Source organism: Ursus americanus, chromosome 8 (assembly GCF_024610735.1).
Source record: "Ursus americanus isolate L20-20 chromosome 8, mUrsAme1.1.p, whole genome shotgun sequence".
NCBI lineage: Eukaryota > Metazoa > Chordata > Mammalia > Carnivora > Ursidae > Ursus > Ursus americanus.
In genome coordinates this window covers 15,469,163-15,490,823 of record NC_142134.1, presented here as the reverse complement: position 1 = coordinate 15,490,823, position 21,661 = coordinate 15,469,163, and the positions used below count along the sequence as shown (strand labels likewise).

The 21,661-nt window shown below is 44.4% G+C and overlaps 1 protein-coding gene across 3 annotated transcripts in view; it reads left to right on the top strand.

Annotated features, from left to right (window-relative positions):
* Positions 1-19,763, top strand: part of AFF1 (ALF transcription elongation factor 1) — a 193,762-nt gene extending 173,999 nt beyond the window's left edge. For 2 of the 3 annotated variants that reach the window (XM_087864008.1, XM_045791442.2), the window contains exons 12-20: positions 3,240-3,343; positions 4,330-4,594; positions 5,370-5,461; positions 5,640-5,700; positions 10,128-10,264; positions 10,853-10,921; positions 11,548-11,685; positions 13,257-13,462; positions 14,451-19,763. In XM_087864008.1, coding sequence (XP_087720134.1) covers positions 3,240-3,343; positions 4,330-4,594; positions 5,370-5,461; positions 5,640-5,700; positions 10,128-10,264; positions 10,853-10,921; positions 11,548-11,685; positions 13,257-13,462; positions 14,451-14,572 — 1,194 coding nt within the window. In that variant the 3' untranslated portion in view covers positions 14,573-19,763. The remainder of the gene's footprint in view (positions 1-3,239; positions 3,344-4,329; positions 4,595-5,369; positions 5,462-5,639; positions 5,701-10,127; positions 10,265-10,852; positions 10,922-11,547; positions 11,686-13,256; positions 13,463-14,450) is intronic. The other variant, XM_045791433.2, reaches the window with a different exon arrangement.
* Positions 19,764-21,661: the final 1,898 nt, after the last annotated feature.

The window sequence follows — 21,661 nt, the reverse complement described above, 5'->3', positions numbered from 1 at the left end:
CTTATCCTGTGTGTCATTAATTGCCAAGAACTGCCTTCCACTGGGAAAAGTATACATATGGCTAACTACCACATGGACGAGTTAGTACCTGTCTGGATATTTCAGCAAATTCTGTGACTTCGCCCAAAGAGAAATCTCCCATCATCTTGCACTGCTTGCCAGCCAGCTTGCCAGCCCTTAATCTTAAAACGGAGAATTTGCTGGGCCTACCGGTGGCAGAGACTCTTGGGCCCAGTAGGCTCTTAACTGACAGGGAGAATAGTAGGATTCTGTTTTAACCCAGTCATTTCCAGTTTACTCTCTCTTCTCTGCCAGTGAGGACGGTCTCTCAAGGGTCACCATTACGAATTGTTGAATGGGGATCTGTGTGCTGTGTGGAACCCCAGGACGCTTCTCCTGGCATGTGCCAGCGCCTTTCATTTCTTCTGAATTGTGCTCCAGAATTCTGCTGCTGGCCGTGACATCCACGCTGAAGGCCGCAGGAGAAACAGCTGTGTGACATCCCCTGTCCTCGTTCAGCTGTGCCTTTAAGATGTGCCTGTTTATTTACGTCACATTATCTCCTTACTAGGGACCCCCTCCCTGATGCTTTTTCTCCAGCCTTCTTAATGAATGGTTATATTTCCGAGTAGCTGGTTTATTTTTATCTTATCTAACCTGTACATTTTATTTTTTAAATTTTATTTATTTTGTTAGAGGAGGGGGAGGGGCAGACAAAGGGAGTGAGACAATCTCAAGCAGACTCCCTGCTGAGCACAGAGCCTGACTGGGGGCTCGATCCCACAGGCCCAAGATCATGACCTGAGCCGAAACCAAGGGTGGGACATTTAAATGACCGAACCACTCAAGTGCCCCTAACCTGTACATTTTATAATTCCTTCTTTGCATTGGCTAGCTGGAAGTTCAGGGCCTGATTTGCAGATTGGCTCTAGGAAACAGTAGCATGGTACTGTCCACTAGGAATACAATGTAATCCATATGTGTGATTTTAAATTTTCTAGTAGCCACATTAAAAAATACAAAAAGGCAAAAAGCATTGAAAACAGTTTTTAAATTTTTGTTTAATCCAGTGTATCTAAAACATCACCACTTCAACCTTTAATCAATATAAAAATGTAATTACATTTCCAATTTTTGCACCAAGTCTTTGAACTTGGTCCCTGTGGACTGGCTGTGTCCAAGGTCTGTCTAGATACTGTGGTGGCTGTTGGGAGTGTGCAGGCCACGTGGAATCAGCCTCGAGGAGGGTGAAAGCCTTCCCTTGGATTTCATTTCTCTTCTCTATTCCCTACCCATTTTCCCCTTTTCATATTGTCACTGTGCACACACCAAGAGATTAGGAACCTCTACCTTGATAAGCCACCTTCAATGATCCATTTTTTTTTAATGATTTTTTATTATATTATGTTAGTCACCATACAGTACATCCCCGGTTTCAGATGTAAGGCTCGATGATTCATTAGTTGCATATAACACCCAGTGCACCATGCAATACGTGCCCTCCTTACTACCCATCACCGGTCTATCCCATTCCCCCACCCCCCTCCCCTCTGAGGCCCTCAGTTTGTTTCTCATAGTCCATAGTCTCTCATGCTTCATTCCCCCTTCTGATTACCCCCCCCTTTCTTTATTCCTTTCTTCCCCTACTGATCATCCTAGTTCTTATGTTCCATAGATGAGAGAAATCATATGATAGTTGTCTTTCTCTGCTTGACTTATCAATGATCCATTTTGAAGCAAGAGATAAAATGTTTTTCCGGGAGAGATCTGAAGGGCCGGATGGCGTGCTGAGGCGCACGTGTCTGCAGGGTGTCTGGTGTAGGAGGGGCACGCTTCGCTCCCCCCTCCCTTCGAGCACTCGCCCCTTCCTTCAAGCGGGCTCATGCTGCTTATTAGTGTCTGGGCAGAGCTGGAGCCTGCCCATCAAAATTTATTCATCTTTCTTGGAGAAATTCAGGGAATGAGGGAGAGACCACTGTCTCTCTTTTTGTTGAAGCAAAAAAATCGGGGCCTCCCACAGTCAGTTAATTTGAAGAATGTTTTTTTTTCCTCTAAGGCTTTGAGAGAGGATTTCAGGTTTTTTAGGGATTGTCCTAGATTGACTGGGTGGTGTCCCAGATTTCTCTCTGGGTGAACTGACAGTTGGAGGAGTTTAGTTCTAAATGTGCATCAGAATTAATCGAAGGACTCCCACCAATCCCCTTCTTGTCACCGTCACCGGCTGGCCTTCCCACGGAGCGGTCACGTGAGCCCAGGCCGGTGGGAAGGAGGCCGCCGTGAAGTCAGCGCGTCTACGGAGGCTTGCTGTATACTTGCTCTGCGGGTCGACAAGGGAAAGAGACTTTGCCGTGAAGAAGTCTTGGTTCTCCTAATCATTGTGTGTGTTTAACTTGCACATTAGTTGGTATAAACGTGTTTTTGAGGTATGTGACTCTCTATAGAATTAAATATCCCTTCTGTTCATATTCTTCCCTCATTAAAATTATACTTATCCTTCATTTTTTTTTCAAATTTTTTGAAAAATAGAAATGTGTCCCCATATACATATAGAGAGATATAAAGACAATCTCTTAAAAAGAAAGGAAGAAAGACAGTTGGGGTCAGTGGAAGAGGAAAAAAAAAAGTTAGCTGGAATCCCAGAGTAACTATTCTTACTTTGTTGTGTGTCTTTTTAGTCCTGTCTGTAAGATACAGAGACTGAGGGTTTGGTAATGCTGTTTCTTTCTCAAAAACGTACTTACTTTTAATTAGATGAAAAGTGAGCTTCAAGTACTCCACTCCTAATTTTATACAAAGAATAAATTAGTGGGCATAAGTGGATGGTCCTTTTGAAAGAAAGGGGGATGTCACTCAAAAAGTCATCTGTTGTTCCTTGCTGTGAATGTGCATGTTTTATTGATTCTTTTCTATTTAGAAAAACATCAGTGATGTGTTCAGGACGCTTACTTACTCTTCCTGCTGTCAGCTGTTACTTAGACACAGACATCCTCCCTTCCCTGGATGGGAAGAACACTCCTTCCTTGTGTGAAGATCTGTCTCAGTACAAATCTCATCAAATATCGATTGTCTGCCTCCCTCCACCTGCCGAAACACACACAGTGTAGGTAGTTAGGAGTTTGCTGTGTGTATAGTTGTTGCCAAAAGCCCAGTGACTCTCAGTACCTTTGCTGGGTAGTCTTTTCTGTTTTGTCCGTATGTCTGTCCTTGTAACAGTGTACTTTGTTATGCCACACTAATAGGCTGAAGCAGAGAAAGACCAGGATAGCAAGAAAGCCAGACTGGAGAAAGAAACCAAGTCACAGTCATCATCTTCATCCTCCCACAAAGAATCTTCGAAAACGAAGTGAGTATAGAGATTAGCAGTAGCCTTGCAAGGTGACCGAGTCTTCCCGGGCCTTGACAGGGCAAAGCCATTTTTCTTCAGCAGCAGGAGTCGATCAACACACTGTCAGGCTCATTTTGCTGATGTGCTAAGTTTGTTCCATGTTGCTTTCATCCACGAGGACCTTTTGGGAATTGACAATTCATGGAGCCCAAACTAAGGTTTATCAAAGACATTTTAACAATGGAAAATTTCCTGAACATCTGAAAGTAATTTCTTTCTAAAAGAATTTTTCGTAAAAACAAGAAAGGTGCTCTTATTATCCCTACTTTGCAGAATTGGAAACAGAGGCACAGAGGGAGAAAATGACTTGTCCATTGTCACAAAATTCTTGACAGAGGGAGCTAGCCCTTGAACCCTGGGAGCCTGAGTTCAGTGCTCTTTCTTCAGGCAGTTACTGGGAGTGGCCAGGCCTATTCACTAAGTCTCTTGCTTTGGAGAGAGGTGGCCACGGGGCAGGGGAGTAGTTCCAGGAAGGTGTGAATATAAAAAAATTATTGTTATTCACTCTCTTGTTTATTCAAGAAATCACTTCATAAAATGACTCGGCAAAAGAAAGTGCATAGTGTCACCGGGTGGGAGCCAACAGAGATTTGAGAGGGATTGAGGGAGGGGGGAGGAGTCAGAGAGAAGGTGGCAGCGGGGCTTGCCTGCTTGTCAGAGGAGGGTATGGGTTGGGGAGCAGCTAATAAAGACTAACTTGGTTGGGGGAGTTGGGATCTCTGGGAGCTTAGTGACAAACCACATAACTTAATCCATTATTCATAGATCGGTCTAGATCTTTCAAAGGTACCTAAAGTCCCTGAAATTTGGCCTTTCTACAAGAATGGATTTCATGCTCTGTGATTTCTTAATTTTTGGTGTCAGCAGCCATTTTATCTTGCAATTAAACTACTAAGTTATGTGGTTCGTGTTCTGTCTTAATTTTGCATGATGTCTCCTTCCAGAACATCCAAGCCCTCCTCTGAGCCCTCAAAGAAGGAAGTGCTTGCCCCCCCACCTGTGTCATCCTCCTCCTCTTCTACTTCCTCCTCCTCCTCCTCCCAGAAGCCAGCCAAGCCTGCACAAAAGAGGCCAAGGCGGGAAGCCGACCCCTGCAGCCAGGACCCTCCCCAAAGTGCCAGTAGTAACAAGGGCAACCACAAAGACTCTTCTGCTCCCAAGCACAGAAAAATAGAGGGGAAGGGATCTGGAAGCTGTACAGAGCACAAAGTAAGCAGCGGGGAGGGGGCTGGAACTTACGGAGTGGAATACATCAGTGCCTCTTTCCTTTAAATGCCCAAATAAGAGACGTTCCTCATGGTGGTATTTCAGAGCTCTGCATCACTGTTACTAAGGCATTGACGAGTTATTTGTGTTTGAAGTTCTAGTTTTTAGAGGGTAAAAGGATGGTTAATATTCCGTGTAAGTGTAGACGTCACCTTATTCTTCCTTAACAAAGTGGTGCAGAGGTGAAAAACCAGAGTAGATTTTTGTGTTAATTTTCTGTTGGGTGTTTTGCAGTAAAAAATGTTGCCCAGGTTAGTTCTTAGTTCACATGTTTGGTGTCAGATACTTTTCGTTATTGATTGTAATGGAAAAAAAATAGCCACTTTCTCAAATAATAGTCAAATACAAGGTCCTCTCTTCCTGCTAACCTGGGTGTGAGTGTGTGTGTGTGTGTGTGTGTGTGTGTGTGAGTGTGTGTGAGTGTGTGTGTGTGAGTGTGTGAGTGTGTGTGTGTGTGTGTTAAGAGAAGATGTTACATTTAGCTTTGTTGATTATCCGTGCTCTTGGACATTCCTGTCTTACATCTTTTTGGGCCTCAGCACAGTCAGAACCTACAGTTCCAGTCGAATCTAGCTGGGAAACGCTTAACTAAGCTAAATTGTGCAGTGCTTGATTTCCTCTTTTTTGAACTATTTTCTGCTAATTTAGAGGGGTGGTAGCTTTAGGTCAATGGTTTTAACTATTGGAGTGTGATCTGTATGATACGTTTTTTTTAAAGGGATCTTCTGGAGATACTGCATATCCTTTTCTAGTGCCTTCTTTGCCAAATGGTAACTCTAAACCAGGGAAGCCTCCAGTGAAGCTTGACAGGTAAGACCCTGGGTGCTCCTGCTGCTGCTTTTTTCCTCCTGTTTCCTCTGCCCCTTCTCTGCTGCCCCCCCCCCATCTCCTCCCAGCCTTTTTCACCCCCTTTGTCTTCAGTCATCTTGTCCCAGTATAGTCATTCCAGGTTCCTATGACCCACCCCTGGTCTTCGCTTCTCTTTCAGACAACAAGCCGATTTTCACATGAAGGAGGCCAAAAAGTTGAAGCAAAAAGCAGAGTTAATGGTCAGTTTGGCTCTTTCATCCCGTTGGTAGAATGTTTTCTGATAAGATCTCTGTGGTCTCCTTGAGTTCCCTTTCACTGAAGGGGTGAGGGTGGGGTGTGGAGTGTGTCGGGGGAGGACAGACGCGGACCACAAAGTAAAGCAGGATCCGCGGGTCTTAAGGAGCGAGGGGCAAGGGATGTTTAGTGAGATTATTTGCTTTGACTCAGTCTGAACTGGGCGAATATACAGGGTACCTAGTGACAGAGTTTTATATCTAAATGAATGGAAGTTAAATCTACCTGTTAGTGTTGGATTTAATGCGTGAGGGCTTTCTTGTGCCACTGAGTCAGTTCTTGGGATGTGGGAGACGAGTTCTGCTGTTGAAAGTCGATCAGTTTGTGTTCAGCCTGGAACCCTTCGGAGGCTGAGGTGGTCTGCTCCGAAACTGCCTCGGAGCCCTTGAGATAGCAACCCGAGGGAAGAGGGACGAGTGGACCCGTGCCATTAGGTAACACTTTAAGATGAAGGTAATAATGATTGCAGTGTTGGTAAACATGCTTTTACAAAATGAGCTCTCTTTACCCGGTGGCTGTTGGGACTTTCTGGGAAGTGGTGCTTTTGTTGTGGTAATGGCATCCGTAATTAAATGTGCTTTTATATCTCGGCTGCAGTATAATTAGATAATGTCTGCCCTTTGTCATGTTTGAACATCTAAGACTCGGGGGCTTTTATTTATTTAATGTATTCTCTAAGCCAGAACCCCCGCAGATACCGTGTATTGAACCTTACACCACATGAGAAGAGCACGGCGGCCCCCAGATCCTGGCCTGCGCTCGGCCCCCATCTGTAGGCGGGCATCTCTCCTCGGACGGGCTAGAGAGACCCTTTTATCAGCCCTCCTCCTCAGGACAAAATGTTTATCAAGTCCTTACCATGCGGGACGCTGTGAGGGGGCCAAAGCTCCTGCAGACCTGTCTCCAGAGCGGCCCTGTTCTGGGCCGGCCGGAGGCCGACTGAGACGTCCCCGTCTGTGCCAGATGGCCACGTCCCCGGCTCTGCCCCCGGCTCTGCCCCGAGCTCTGCCCCCGGCTCTGCCCCCGGCTCTGCCCCCGAGCTCTGCCCCCGGCTCTGCCCCCGGCTCTGCCCCGAGCTCTGCCCCGAGCTCTGCCCCCGGCTCTGCCCCGAGCTCTGCCCCCGGCTCTGCCCCCGGCTCTGCCCCGAGCTCTGCCCCGAGCTCTGCCCCCGGCTCTGCCCCCGGCTCTGCCCCGAGCTCTGCCCCCGGCTCTGCCCCCGGCTCTGCCCCCGGCTCTGCCCCGAGCTCTGCCCCCGGCTCTGCCCCGAGCTCTGCCCCCGGCTCTGCCCCGAGCTCTGCCCCCGGCTCTGCCCCCGGCTCTGCCCCCGGCTCTGCCCCGAGCTCTGCCCCCGGCTCTGCCCCCGGCTCTGCCCCGAGCTCTGCCCCCGGCTCTGCCCCGAGCTCTGCCCCCGGCTCTGCCCCCGGCTCTGCCCCCGGCTCTGCCCCCGGCTCTGCCCCCGGCTCTGCCCCGAGCTCTGCCCCCGGCTCTGCCCCCGGCTCTGCCCCGAGCTCTGCCCCCGGCTCTGCCCCGAGCTCTGCCCCCGGCTCTGCCCCCGGCTCTGCCCCCGGCTCTGCCCCGAGCTCTGCCCCCGGCTCTGCCCCCGGCTCTGCCCCGAGCTCTGCCCCCGGCTCTGCCCCCGGCTCTGCCCCGAGCTCTGCCCCCGGCTCTGCCCCCGAGCTCTGCCCCCGGCTCTGCCCCCGGCTCTGCCCCCGGCTCTGCCCCGAGCTCTGCCCCCGGCTCTGCCCCCGGCTCTGCCCCGAGCTCTGCCCCCGGCTCTGCCCCCGAGCTCTGCCCCCGGCTCTGCCCCCGGCTCTGCCCCCGGCTCTGCCCCCAGCTCTCCACAGTCGCTGCCAGAGCTCTGAGAACCTTTGCCGTTCTGCAAAGGAGTAAATATTCAGTACATTGTCAGCAGGCGGTCTAAAACTTACCCTGGCGTTGGACGCTTTCAGTACCTAGATTCCTTCATATTCAAACAATAGTCTAGGGAACTTCTCGTTTTGTATATGAATTAACTTCTACAGATGCTCTCTTCTTTCTCCCTGCCCAAGCCGCCCATGTATCCCAGTGTGCCGAGTTCAGTCCTGATTTATACCTGATTTATACTCCTTTTAATAGCTAATAATAGCTCATTTCACTCTGATAATATGCTGGTTTGGACAGAAACCTGAATGGGCAGCCTCTTTATTCTTCTTTATTTCTCCTTTATTTGCACAAGGTCTCAAATAGGTGCATTTTGCGTCCAAATAGTTAAGCTCTCCAGTGAATATAGAGGAGTATGTTTTTTCTGTGCGTTGTACTCACTGTTGAGAAGGGAAGTGCGGTCGCTGCTGTGGGAACACTGTCTCTGGAGCCACGCGGGGAGTTCATTATCAGCCTTACAGAATACTTCGCTCGAAGAAGCGGATATTGGCAATTTTTTCTTTTCTTTCTTTCTTTTTTTCTTTTACTGTCATTCCTTTTGTTTATACAATAAGGCCGGTATAAATCTTGGAATTTCCATGAAAGAGATGGCATTAAATAAACCGCTTTAAGGAGTTAAATTCTCACCAGTGAAGCAAACCAGTAAAGCCCTTACTGCTGGTTTAGTGGGGGCGTGCCAATTTGATCTTTATTCTTTCTGTCACTGATTTTTTTTTTGAAATGTTAAAGCAGACTTTTTATTAAAACAGAAAACATTTTTCAAGTACAAGAAGTTGACAGCACTTATTAAATATAATACTTAACATTTCAAGTTTTTCTTAATTTTTCTTTATTTTTACATTCTAGTTAGTTAACATATAGCGTAATACTAGTTTCAGGAGTAGAATTTAGTGATTCATCACTTACATATAACACCCAGTGGTCATCACAACAAGTGCCTTCCTTAATACCCATCACCCATCTGGCCCATCCCCCTAGCCACCTCCCCTCCAGCAGCCCTCAGTTTCTTCTCTATAGTCAAGAGTGAGTTTTATAGTTTGCCTCCCTCTCTGTTTTTATCTTATTTTATTTTTCCTTCCCTTCCCCTGTGTTTACCTGTTTGGTTTCTTAAATTCCACGAGTGAAATCATATGGTATTTGTCTTTCCCTGACTGACTTATTTCATGTAGCATAATACACTCTAACTCCATCCATGTCACTGTAAGTGGCAAGATTTCATTATTTTTGATGGCTGAGTAATATTCCATTCATATATACATCCATGTACACACACACACACACGCACGTACATACATATACATACACGCACCACAGCTGCTTTGTCCGTTCATCAGTCAGTGCACATCTGGGCTCTTTCCGTAGTTCGGCTGTTCCTGATGCCGCTGTAAACATCAGGGTGCACGTGCCTCTTCGAATCAGTATTTTTGGATCCTTTGGGTAAATACCTTGTAGTGCACGTGCTGGCTCATAGGGTAGTTCTATTTTTGATTTTTTGAGGAAAGTCCCTGCTGTTACTAATTTTCTGAGCCTGGCTTTCTTTAGAAAAAATATTTTAGAACCAAGTTATTTATTAAAAATTAGCCCCACACCATCTTTCTCTGCTGATGTGTTACCACTTCCTTACACTCCGCTTGCACCTTTGCTGTTTTTAGTTCTTTGTGAACATACCGAATCGAACGCATGAGCAGAAACCACAGACTTGGATACGTGTTAGTCGGTTGCTCTTACAACACATGGTCCACACGGCAAGTGTAGAGAAAAGGTGGGGGTGCTCCTCACAGTCTCAGGGAGCTGGCTGTGTTCCAGGGAGGAGAGCGTTCCGTGACCCCGCGTACCTTCAGGTTTAGGGGACCACCAGCATTTCATTTCATTCATATTTCTACTTGCCCTTTAAGGGACTCTGAAATTTTATCCCTGCTGGCCCACGGATAGCCTTGTACACTTAACCCTGGCTTCCAGACGTGACCGGATAATCTGTTTGGCTCTAAACTACATAAGACGATTACCGTTAGACATAAGTTCCGAGATGCTCCTGAACCATGATGCTTCCTATTGCTTATAAGATAAACACAAACAAAGACATTTGCGTCTGCATCATTCTAGGTGTGTAGGAAAATCTCCTCAGGAGAATCACATAATGTGTCATTGTACACTAGTAACAAGGGGACGATGTGCTTACTGCCCTGGTTTGAACATGCAGTTAAAGACTGAGAGAGTAGTCTTAATAAGATTGTTTTGGTTTTTCTTTCCTACTCAATTTTTGCTAAAAGAAATCGTGCAGTAGTCAAAGCCAATGGGCTTTGGTTATCATTTTGGGTTCCTTTGTTCTCACGCTTTTCCCCTAGCCATAATTAAACTAAGACAGTGGAGGGAAATTGAGGTAAAGAGTGTGGTTGAGAAACTAAACAATTAAGTCTGTCTTAGGCCTAACACTGACCATGTTCTCCTACAGACTGACAAGGTTGGGAAGGCTTTTAAGTACTTGGAGGCCGCCTTGTCGCTTATTGAGTGCGGGATTGCCACAGAGTCGGAAAGCCCGGCGTCCAAGTCGGCTTACTCGGTGTACTTGGAAAGCGTAGACCTCATTAAGTAAGTGCCACCACGTCATTTTGCTGTCTACCTGCGTGCTTCTCCTTCCTCGCCTTGACTGTTTGAATCCATTCAAATTTAGTAGGAAGACAACTTAACAAAGGGGAGCCTTTAAAAAAGCTACTGATCGGGACTGTTTCTTGGGCCCTAAATGAACATGTGTTCTAGATAAGTGCTAGAATGGAGGGACTGGGTCCTGCTCCATCCTTCGCCAGGTGCACTGTGAAAGGCCAGACCTGCAGGGAGAGGCGGGTTTTTCCAGTTCGGCTGTCTTATCAGATGCGCGGGCAGCTCAGTATCTGCCCCCTCCTTTATCTGTGTTTGGACAGGGGACTCGGTGAGGACACGAATCTGCGAGTCTACGTGGTTTCAAGCAGGTAGACAGGCCAGAGAAGAGACATGTCCTTGCCTGCTCTTCTGAATGGCCTAAATTACTGCTCCGAGGCCTGGGGTTTCTTTCTGCGTGGTTTTCGTGTCTTCACATCTTCAGGAAATTCAACATAAAACCAAGACAAACATAATAAGATGTCTTGATTGCCTGGGATTTTCTAACTGCCTTTGTTTATGTATTTTTCTATTTTCCTATAGATTTATAATGTCATTAAAATCCTTCTCAGACGCCTCAACTCCACAAGAGAAGATATTTGCTGTTTTATGGTGTGTACTTTTTTTTCTTGTCTAAATAGTATTTGCTTTTGCATCTTTTGCTGTTACAAAAAGATTTTGTAGTTTGTTTTCTTAGCACGGAAATCAATAATGAAGGCAGAACAATACCAGAAAGTAGGATGTGTGGTCAAGGGGTTAATCCCACTGGTAGTTACTTTTTACGAAAGGCAGCTACTGCCATTTTACTGTTGACTCATAGAGGCTTTGGTCTCATGACTTAAGTGGAATTCTTGTGTATTTGTGTTTTTCTACCAAAGTTTACTTTGGGGGGAGGGACAGAAGGAGAGGGAGAGAGAGAACCTTAGGCTCCACACACAGCGTGAGCTCGCCCCGGGGCTTGATCTCAGGACCCTGAAGTCCTGACCTGAGCCGAAATCGAGACCGGGATGCTCAGCCGACTGAGCCACCCAGGCGCCCCTTTATGCCTTACTGACTTTTGATGGTACTGTGAACAGTACAGTAAGATGCGTAAGACGTTCTTCCTCATGTAGATGAGGAGGACCCAGTGTGTTCCTTAGACCGGCAAAGTATAAAAGGTTAGGTAGATGGCTTTGTGGAGTAGTGATACTCGTGTCTACAAAGTAACACTTCACTTTACCTTCTGTTTATGTTCATAGCCTGCGTTGCCAGTCCATTTTGAACATGGCGATGTTTCGTTGTAAAAAAGATATAGCAATAAAGTATTCTCGTGCTCTTAACGAACACTTCAGCAGTTTTTTCAAAGTTGCCCAGGCACCTTCTCCATGCAGTGCAAGGTAATGAAAAGTCTAATTTAAATAATTCTCAAAACCAAGTTATCTCTTTATTTGCCTCTTGCTTTTGCAACCATTCGTATGACTTTGGCTTTTCAAAAATTGTGTCCATCTGTGTGCTGATTTGCTCCTTAAATTATTAGCATATTTCTACCTTTTTGAGGAATAGTTGTAAGTCAAGGTGTTGGCTGATTAACATAAAAAGATAATTACAAAGAATATAGGGTCAAAATTTTAGAGCTTTGAGGATCTTCAGATATGCCTAACAACACAAAACAGAGGCAGAGCCAATCAGAGCCCAAGTCTTTTCTCCGTCCATATGAAACGTCATCTTGGCATTTCAGTAAACAGGAACTTTCCAGAACTGCATGCCCTTATCTAGGATCCATGACAATAATACTAAGAATGAAAACTATCTCTAGCGAACTCCCGCCTCCTTTGTGGACTGAAGGTGTTCATCTGTGCCATAAGATGGTGAAAAACAGAATTTTTGTACAGGTGTTGTTAAGATGAAGTTAGAATTTTCTTCCCTGTAGTATTTGCCTAGTATTTTTCTTTTTTTTTTTAATTTGGTTATACTCCTTGAAAAATTCCCAGTTCTGATAAATTTTGCTATTTTAAGAATATCACCTAGAAGGTTGCCCCATTTCTAGCACATTGAAGAGAAGAGATTCCCATATGGCCTCTCTTAAAAAAAAAAAAAAAAAAAAAAAAAAAATCCTGATTGAGAAGTAACATCTTTCCATTACTGTTTATGTCTGTTTTCCTCATGTTTCTCACTTGAGGCACATCAAGGCCCTTGTTAACTTGCATGTGCAGGTATATAGCCAGAAGGAGAGTTGAGAGAAGACTGTGAGTCCCCCGACGCGAATACCTCTTGCCCAGTCTCCTCGGAGGCTGTCCTGCTATTCATCCAGACATTGATTCAGTAGATAATTGGGAAGCGCCTACCCTCTGTGCTAAGGGCTAGAAATGCAAAGATTTGTAAGAAATGGTCCCAGCCTTCACGGAAGGAAAAGGAATAGACAGAAGAATATAATGGGATGTGAGAAATGCAGTGGATAAATTAATAGGTAAATGCAAAGAACCAGTTCAGGTGGTGGCCGAGGGGAGGCCATGCTGTCTCCCCGGGGTCCAGAGGAGTGCCCAGTGTGGAGTGGGTGCGAATGGATATATAGGAGATTTGAACCGTCTTCACAGGGCAGCATTGTCTTGCTGGAAGTCAGAACTGAGGGTGGGGAGAGGAAGAGATCCCAGGCCAAAGGAGTAGACTGTAAATGGAGCAAGCGTATTTGGAATGTAGGAGTGCCCACCTGAGTCCGTGTCCAGTGAAGGATGCCTTGCCTCCATCCAGTTACTTTTCTCTGTGTGGTGGGCCCCATTTTGTTGTGTTTCATGAACTAAATTCCCCAAATACTGAAGGTGAAGGGTGTCTCTGATCTTGTGGAAGTGATTGCCATTTTGGCTCGTACACCCTGAAACTTTATAACTTGGACCACAGTCCCAGAGACCAGACGTCCATCATCTGCGGGTTTAGGTGATTAACCAGTTCTCTTCTTTCTCCCACCTTCCAGAAGCACAGGCACACAGTCCCCTCTCTCTCCAATGCCTTCTCCTGCCGGCTCCATCGGGTCCCAGTCAAGTGCTGGCAGCGTAGGGAGCAGTGGCATGCCTGTCACCATCCAAAACATGACATCTTCTTACGTCACCATTACTTCTCATGTCCTTACCGCCTTTGATCTTTGGGAGCAGGCTGAGGCCCTTACAAGGAAGAGTAAAGGTAAAGGCTCTGTGGCGGTAATTCCCGGGGCACGGGGATCGGGAGGGAGTGACACGGTTGGTTTGTATTTTATGTTCCGTGTTCTGCCTCACGACCTGGCCGCAGTTCTTTCTTGAGCTCTGTGGCATGGAGCCAGATTTCTGTGACTAGATCTCCGCAAAATTAAGTTAGAAGTGGTTGCAGCACCTTGCCCCCCCAGAAGTTCTGGCATCATTATTTCAGCCTGAACTGAAATGCTAGCAAAAGGGCAAGACAAGTGAAGGAGGGAAGAGACCGGCTGTCTCTGCGCACAGCCAACTTGGTACGTGAGGGAGTGTGACCTAAATACCGAGTCGCACGTTTGTTCAGTACCTGGGTTAGCAGCAGTGTAAGAAGTATGGCATAGAAACCATGCCCGGGACTTCTTTGAGAAGAAGTCTTTCTTGGAGAAGCCAAGGTGTAGGAGACGGTAGAGTGTGTGCTGTTAGAGGAACTGCTCCATGTCAGTCCGGTGACCACTGAGTAAGCGCTGGTGTGCCACCGCCCAGTAATGCCGTTGCGGATTTTGCACAGCCCGGCTGTAGGGAAGGCAGTGGCCAGCTAGCTGTAGCCACTTACTTTTCTCATAGCCTCTTAGAGTTTTACTTTCTTTCTTAGCAGACTAATGATGCTTTTCACACATTGGGGGTGTTTTGTTTTGTTTTGTTTTGTTTTGTTTTGATTCACCCATCCATTGACCCGGCAGTGGAAGTTGGGTATTTTCCAGCACAAGTCACTGTGCCAGGCATTACGGATTCGGCTCGAGAACCAGCCCGGGGCTCAGCCTTCCAGCCTGGTGGAGGGACGTGGAGAACCGGCGAGCCATTACCGCTGATTGCGATGTTTTGCTGTGATGAAGTGCAGAATATTGTGGAGATACAGTTGCTGAAACTTTGACTTTTTATGTTTCCGTTTTTGTTTTTGTGTGTGCAAATGTGTTCACTTGGTTTTGATTTTGCTTTGTTTGCAGAATTTTTCGCTCAGCTCAGCACAAGTGTGTGTGCCTTGGCCCTCAACAGCAGCTTGACGGATCTGGTGCACTATACGAGACAGGGTTTTCAGCGGCTAAAACAAGCAGCCAAAACACCTTAACGGAGGCCCGAGTCGATTTGATGGCTTGGGAACTTTTTTGCACATTGAAAGCCTCAAAAACAGTTCAGACATTTGTCTCATCAAGACACCAGACTCGAGAAGAGAAGCACCATGAGATGGCCTGGACATTTGTCCACTTAAACTTTCAAGAACTTCTGTGACCGTTGGTCGGACGTGGTGGTTATGCAGAAGCGGAAGGGAGGAGGCTGGCCTCAGAGATGATCTTGCCTTTCCTAACTAAAGGACAGAAGTGCAGTGTAGACTCGGTGGGCGTATGAGTGGTCTAGAAACATTTCCGTACTTTTTTTAACCAGCAGGATGCAAATGGCAGATGAAATGAGGAGAAGCAGTTTCAGCTCTGAGAGCAAGTTCATGGCATCTCAGTAGCCACCCTGGTCTATTCCCAGGAAATTTTTTAAACAATGAATTTTGGTGTATGGTTTTGTGGATGATTTTTTTTTTCTTTTAAGTTTAGGGGGAAATATTTGTTTAGTAAATTCTGACGGTCATCTATAAAGCGTAAGTTGTGAAGGACTCCACTGTACCCCACTTTCTGCCCATGAACAGTGGCTTTGATAATACCAAGTATTGTCACAATTTATAAAATCGAAGGCAACTCCCCCCATGCCCCCCTTCCGTGGAGTACCGCGCGATCACCGTCACTGCTGGGAGTCAGCCTAAGTCCGAGCAGTGGAGGGAGGAGCTGCCGCCCACAGGGAAGCCATCTTGAGATCGTGTGCGTGATGGAGGTCGTGGTGCTGCCATCCCCACCCCTGCTTCAGCAAAAGGCAGTCACCACTGACTATGTTCTGAATTTTCTACCTTGGGGAAGAAGGGAACCAACATTTATACCCGACCAGATGGCTAAAGTGCTTTTTAATTTTTGTTTAAGTAGAGCTGGAATTTGAGGTGCTGATCTGTGGTCTACAGTTATGTGGTAACTCATGTTTAACCAACTCAGAATTTTGTCAGCAAACAAAGAAAAATGAAATCTACTTCTTAGAGAGGCTATATTTTTCTGCTACAGATTATTTTATATTTATAACAAAAGTAGACTTTGAGCCCTTGAGTGTTTAGGGTAAATTAACTCCCTGAGAGGATGTGGAGAATTAGGTGGTTAATTAGACTAAAAAAAAAAAAATTGTCACCACATGCCTTCACTCCAAAGTGTTCTCAATCAACTAGATTTGATTGGACTGAAGAGAAACTGTGGCCTTCCCATATGTAGTTATCGCCATATTATAGACATTAAACCAAGTTCATAGGGAATGACCTAAAATGAAAGAACACAATCAAAATTCCCACATAACCATAAGCACAGATTTTTTTTATTGAACCTTTGAAGGTTATTGGAAGCATTATTTTGAGTGCAGTGTTTTTAAAAGCCAATTCTTGAAATCCCTGTTAGAAGTAGAATTTGCACATGTATTAAAATTGAGGAGTGAGTGTTACCACCACCGTTGGTTCTTTTTTCTCTCCCTTCATCCCTTTCTGCCCCTCTGCATTTTGTTTCCTGCCCAGAATGTTTGTCATTTTCATACTAAGAAGGGAGTGCCATCTTTACAATGAAGAGGTCGAAAGTCCCTGTGAGGACCGTAAGAACTTGGCGATTGGGTCAGTACATAAAGGGATGTGTAGAGGATGGGAGTGGGGAGGATTTTTCACGTATGAATTGTCCGCGTGAAGCCGGTCTTCAGTGTCTTATCCAGCCTGTTCTTTGTTACCAGTAGCTAGTTCGAGGTTTGTTACCTCAGGTTTAGGTGAACGCCAGAGAGATACAGCAGCAGAATGTGAGCATGAGAACGGCATGTGTGATCCTGATGGACCGATTTCATTCGCTGATGTTCTAGAGCAAGGCCATTTAACAAAACCTTTTGTTAGCCGAGCAGCAATTGTCTGGTGGATTGTGGCATCGTGTCCGTCTCTTACACGTGTGAAACAAAACACCAGAACCAGGTTTATGTGGTTATTTAATGTCCTTTTCCCCCTTATTCACTTGGCCTTCTCTGCCCCCTTTACCCCACCGATCCCCAATACAAGTCACCTGTCAATTTGGGAGGGTATGTCTTTTTCGGACAGGTTCTGATCTATGCAGATTGTGTTGGAGTGTGTGTGTGTGTGCGCGCGCCGTCGGTGAGCGACCGTGCTTCTGTGACTGAAGACATTTCTGAGTCGATTTCTCAGCCACTTCTGAAACAAAAAAACAAAAAACCTGATTGCTTTTTCAGTGGCCTTATTCTTCGTGTGTAGTGTTTTTCTCCCTGACCTTTATATTAAAAATTTATTTGTCCCTTGAAAAACGAATCAATTTGCAGAGATCAATTTGTAGTATTTTGAACATGGAATATTTCCGATTCTTACTGCATTGTACCTAAAAGAGGATTCCCAGTGGCTACTTTTTAAATAGAGTATGTGAAAAACTGTGGCTGATGAATCCTTAATGTTCATAAGGTCTTTTTCCTGTTACAGTTGTATATAGAAATCTAAAGAATTTTTAAAATCACTGCACTTTTTCACTGCATGCTTAAATCCCCAAAGGCAGAATTTGTACTGAGGTAGATAATTGAAAGGACTAGATTATAAAATGAGACAAATACAAAACATCTTAAGGAGTGAAAATTGAGTGTAAAATCTTGCCTTTGGCACTACAGTTTCGTGTGTGTTGTGTGTGTGTGTGTGTGTGTGTGTCTGTGTCTGTCTACTAGGAAATGGAAGAACACTGTTTTACTTTTTAAAATGTTGAATGTTTCTGTCCTTTCTGGAGATAATTAAAATGTGAATCACTGAACTTGAGATTTTAGCCAGACTAGGGGCCCTGCTAAAGACTGAAAAACACTTCACTGAAATTTACCAAATGACACTGGGTTAAGAATGTGAAAACATTCACCACATGCCAGTTGTGGTGAGGAAGCGAGGGTCCAGCAGGCATATTATCAGGACAAGAACTGCAGTTGAATGACTTCTAGGATACACTCAGTGCTGAATGATACTGAATGAATCTGATTTTTTTTTTTTTAAATAAAAAGGACCTTTATTTTATAGATCTGTTTTGACCAGGACATTTAGCTTTTTCCCCTAGACAAATTAGAACACATTTATATCCTTTAATTCCAGATCTCAGGCTTTTGAGAAAACAACAGTCGACCCCTTTCTGGCTGAAAAATTGCCTTAATTGGTACCTAAAATATTCATGTTAGTAGAATCAGGAGCTTACTATTTTGTTAGAATTCCTGCCCAGTAATTTTTAGAAGCAAAAAGATGAACCATTATGTTCTCCCAAACGAGCAGCTTTTGTATCTGATACAGAAAGGAGACGTGTGTGTGTTGCACGCGTACGAACACGCTCTCACACACACAGTACGAGGCTGGTTGAATTAGATGTATTCACTGTGCCTCTGTTGACCAAACCTAACTTTGAAATAATACTAATTTGGGGATAGTGCTGTATTTCTTTTGTTGTGGCTTCAAGACGTGTTAGTGTGGGTCTTCTACCTTTTGTTCTGCTTCATGAGGTTTGAGGCATATTTATTCATCTTAAGGTAAATGAATCAAATTAGGCTCGATTCCCTACCTCCCTCCACAGATTCTACTTTTTTCTTAAGGATTTATTTTCCCAGACACTACACAAATCTTTGAAAAACTTTGCCACGTCGTCTACTACAGTCTTTGCCATCAACTACCAGTATTTACATTTTGCAAGAATATCTGGGCTTCTTTTAGAAACACAAAGGCAGAGTTTTGCTCACTGGGAGGTGAGTTGTGTATGTGGCCGTGGAGGCGTGTCAGGATTATGGCGGTACTTCTTTGTTCCCTTTCTGTAGTGGGTTGTCTCTTTTGATTGTTTTTGGTCCTGTTGAGAATTAATGTAAGGTTTTTCCTGTGCCTTTTTATCTTTTGTCATTTCGTTGCTGGAGGTGGAGTGGCAGAATAACATGGGATTGGGGATTTTCCTTGAAACATTGCAAGTGGTCTTTCTACCATATAAACCTCCAATCTGCAATGCAGTTGTGTTGGTTTCTCAGTGAGTAAGAATGCTGACCACTGGCCATGTTCTTCAGTTCTTACGATGAGTTGACAAGCACCACCTGTCTACGTAAGGGGGCTGTGGATTTCCTGTTGTCCTAGGGAAATCACACTATGTTCCACTGTGCAACAGATCTCGACAGGTACTGTGATGGGTAGAAAAGTGCCTGTATTTCTCTACCCACGAGGGCAGGAAGGAAACATACAGCTCCGCGTGAGCCTAGATAAGATTTATCAGCCTGGAAGGACGAGGGAATAAGACCACTGGCAGCAAGGCTGGCCAGGCTGCACTGGTGAGACCAGCGGTGGCCGACCTATGAGGAGGATAATGTGCTTTGCTTCAAAGTAGATGTTTAAGTGATGCTTCACACAGGCAGTATTAACTTCGCCTTTTGTTCAGGCCATCAGCATATATTGTTAAAATTACTGCACGCCCCCTCAGATATCAAGTACACACTGTTCATGTTGGTGTGTGTGTGTGTGTGTGTGTGTGTGTGTGTGTGTGTATACGCATGTGTCCCAAATCTTTGTTTTTTTCTGAATGTGATCATGTTTCGGATGATACCTGAGCAGGGTTGCCTTTTTTTTATTTATTACCATTATATATTATATTATATTATATATTTGTTGCTTTCTTACAACTTTAGAGGAATTCAAATCTTGGTATTAAAATTGTTTAAAACAGGAATGAATTGTCCAGCTGATAAGTAATCACTGGTCTATCTAAAATATGAATTTGTCTTTAGTTCTTGCGGAGTACTGTGCCAGCTGTCTAGTCCACACAGTGAGTTTGTACATAGGCTAGGGACGCAGTGACGCTCTCAATGGGAAGATGTGCAACACAGGGGGGACTCCATGTATTTTATCTACTTCAGCAATGGAACTGCAACTTGGGGCTTTTGTGAATAAAATTTAGCTGCCTTGTATAGTCCTTTGAAAGAGACATATGTGATCTGTGAAAATTATAGTTTTTTTTTTAGAAGAAAAATTCGCAAAAGATCTTTCCAAAGATAACGTGCCACAGATCTTTTGTTTGTTGTTCTCTGTAATGAGGAGTAATTGCTGTTTAAAAAAACATGTAATTGACTTGTTAATCTTCAAATTCTTTCCTTTTCACAAGAGGATCGAGCTGTAAAAAAAAAAAATTAATAAAAATTTAGAGAAATCATTGGGGTTGAATCCATGCTTTTGTTTTGCCTGAGTAGTTCCTAAAATTGCTACATAATTACCACTTACAGCCAAGAAGAGTCTGACGTGGTGGGATAGCGTGCTCTCATTCACAATATGTATTTCTTGGAAAAGAAGTGTGGGCAGAGGGAAGCTCATCCTTCTCTTTGGTTTATTTTTAAGAACTATAGTCACACCCAAATTAGCTTCTCACCAGTGTGGCATCTTCTCTTTCTGACATTAAGTGCCAGGTACAACGGTGACCATCATCTGCCTATTTTCAATGTTTGTTGGGTGCACAGTATGTAGAATGTTGGTATTGAATGGTTTTGAGAGGCCGTCTGGTCTCTCCTCCCTTGGCTACTCTGAAAGAACTCATGTTCTACCTCAGTGATTTTAGTGAATCAGGAAAAACCTAGGTACTGAAATCTGACTTGCTGAATTTGAATCCTGGCTCTTGAGTTTGTAATCTGGCCTTAGGCAAGTTACTTACCCTCTCTGGGGTTTTCTCATTTATAAACTTCATTGATTTAGTATCTATATAGTAGTAAGATGGTGAGGACTGGGCTAGATGGTTCTGGAGAGTGCTTAGTGTAGAGCCTGGCATGAACACTCATAAACTCACCGGTGGCTCCTTTATGTACCGCTCCCCCTCACTGCACCATAATATCCCCACAGCTACCCTCTAGCCTCCGACCAAACACTGATAAAGATCTCACTACCCTCCTCTTCCTTTCTCATTTCTTGTTCTGTAGGTTAGGTTGACCTCTACTTACAGCGGTCCTACTGAACAGACACCCAGGCTCACTCAGCAAGCTTGTGGTAGAGTCGACAAGCAACAAGAACTGGTAAGCACGCAAGGCAAGTGTGGGAAAAGGGAGTGTTTTAGTCCTCATTAAGAGAAGCTATAGGACAGAAATCTCAAGTAGGTCTTGAAAGATGGGTCATAAAATCTCTGGTTTTCATCTTTTTTTTTTTTTTTTTTTTTTTTTTTTTTTTTTTTTTTTTTTACAAAAACTGTCCCATGTCCTATCTTGTCTATTACAAATTTTAAGTAGTAGTTGTCCTTTGTATGGTTGTACCAGTTTATTTAACCAACCTCCTTGTTAGACATTGAGATTATTTCTAATTAGGGGATATTGTGAAGAATGCTTCTGTAACCATCCCTAAATCAAACTATTTGGACAGATACAGCAATTAATATTTTACCATATTGTCCTTACGTAAATGTCTGCATGTATATATTTATGCTGAATTGGGTTTCAGCCCAAAAAAGTTCACACGTTTCCCAGGACATTTTCCAACACCAGTTTCATGTTAGCATCTAAGAAAAATTTTCAGCAAACATCTAATATTCACTTCATGTTAAAATTTCTGTAATTGTCCCTGAAAGTTCTTAGAGCTTATTTCAAACCAGGATTCAGTCAAGTTTCATGCATTTAGTCATTATATAAAAAAATCTTTTAAAAAATACGATGTCCTACATCTTGGATTTGTGTGTTTCCCAAAGTGTCCTTTAATTCATTCCTCCAACTCCTATATTTCCTACAAAGTGGGTTAGGTCTTAGAGGCTGGATTATATTTGGCAGGACCCCACAGGGGATGTGGTATACTTCACATTGTGTCCTATCAGGAGGCACCTAAAATTGTTAGCGATGCTAACTTTCAATGTTTGGTTAAGATACAACCATTGAAACGCTGTTGTGAATATGGGCTTTTCCCTGGCCCAACAACTTCTGACTCTTCCTGATTTTAGCATGCGTTCATAATCCATTCCTTTACCAGCCCTGGGTATCATGCTTGGAGAATGCAAGGGGAAAAGACCCCACCTAATTCTTTAGGTGGGAAACAGTGTCTTCTGATGTTTTCATTTACATTTTATCCCTGTGGCACTACTTT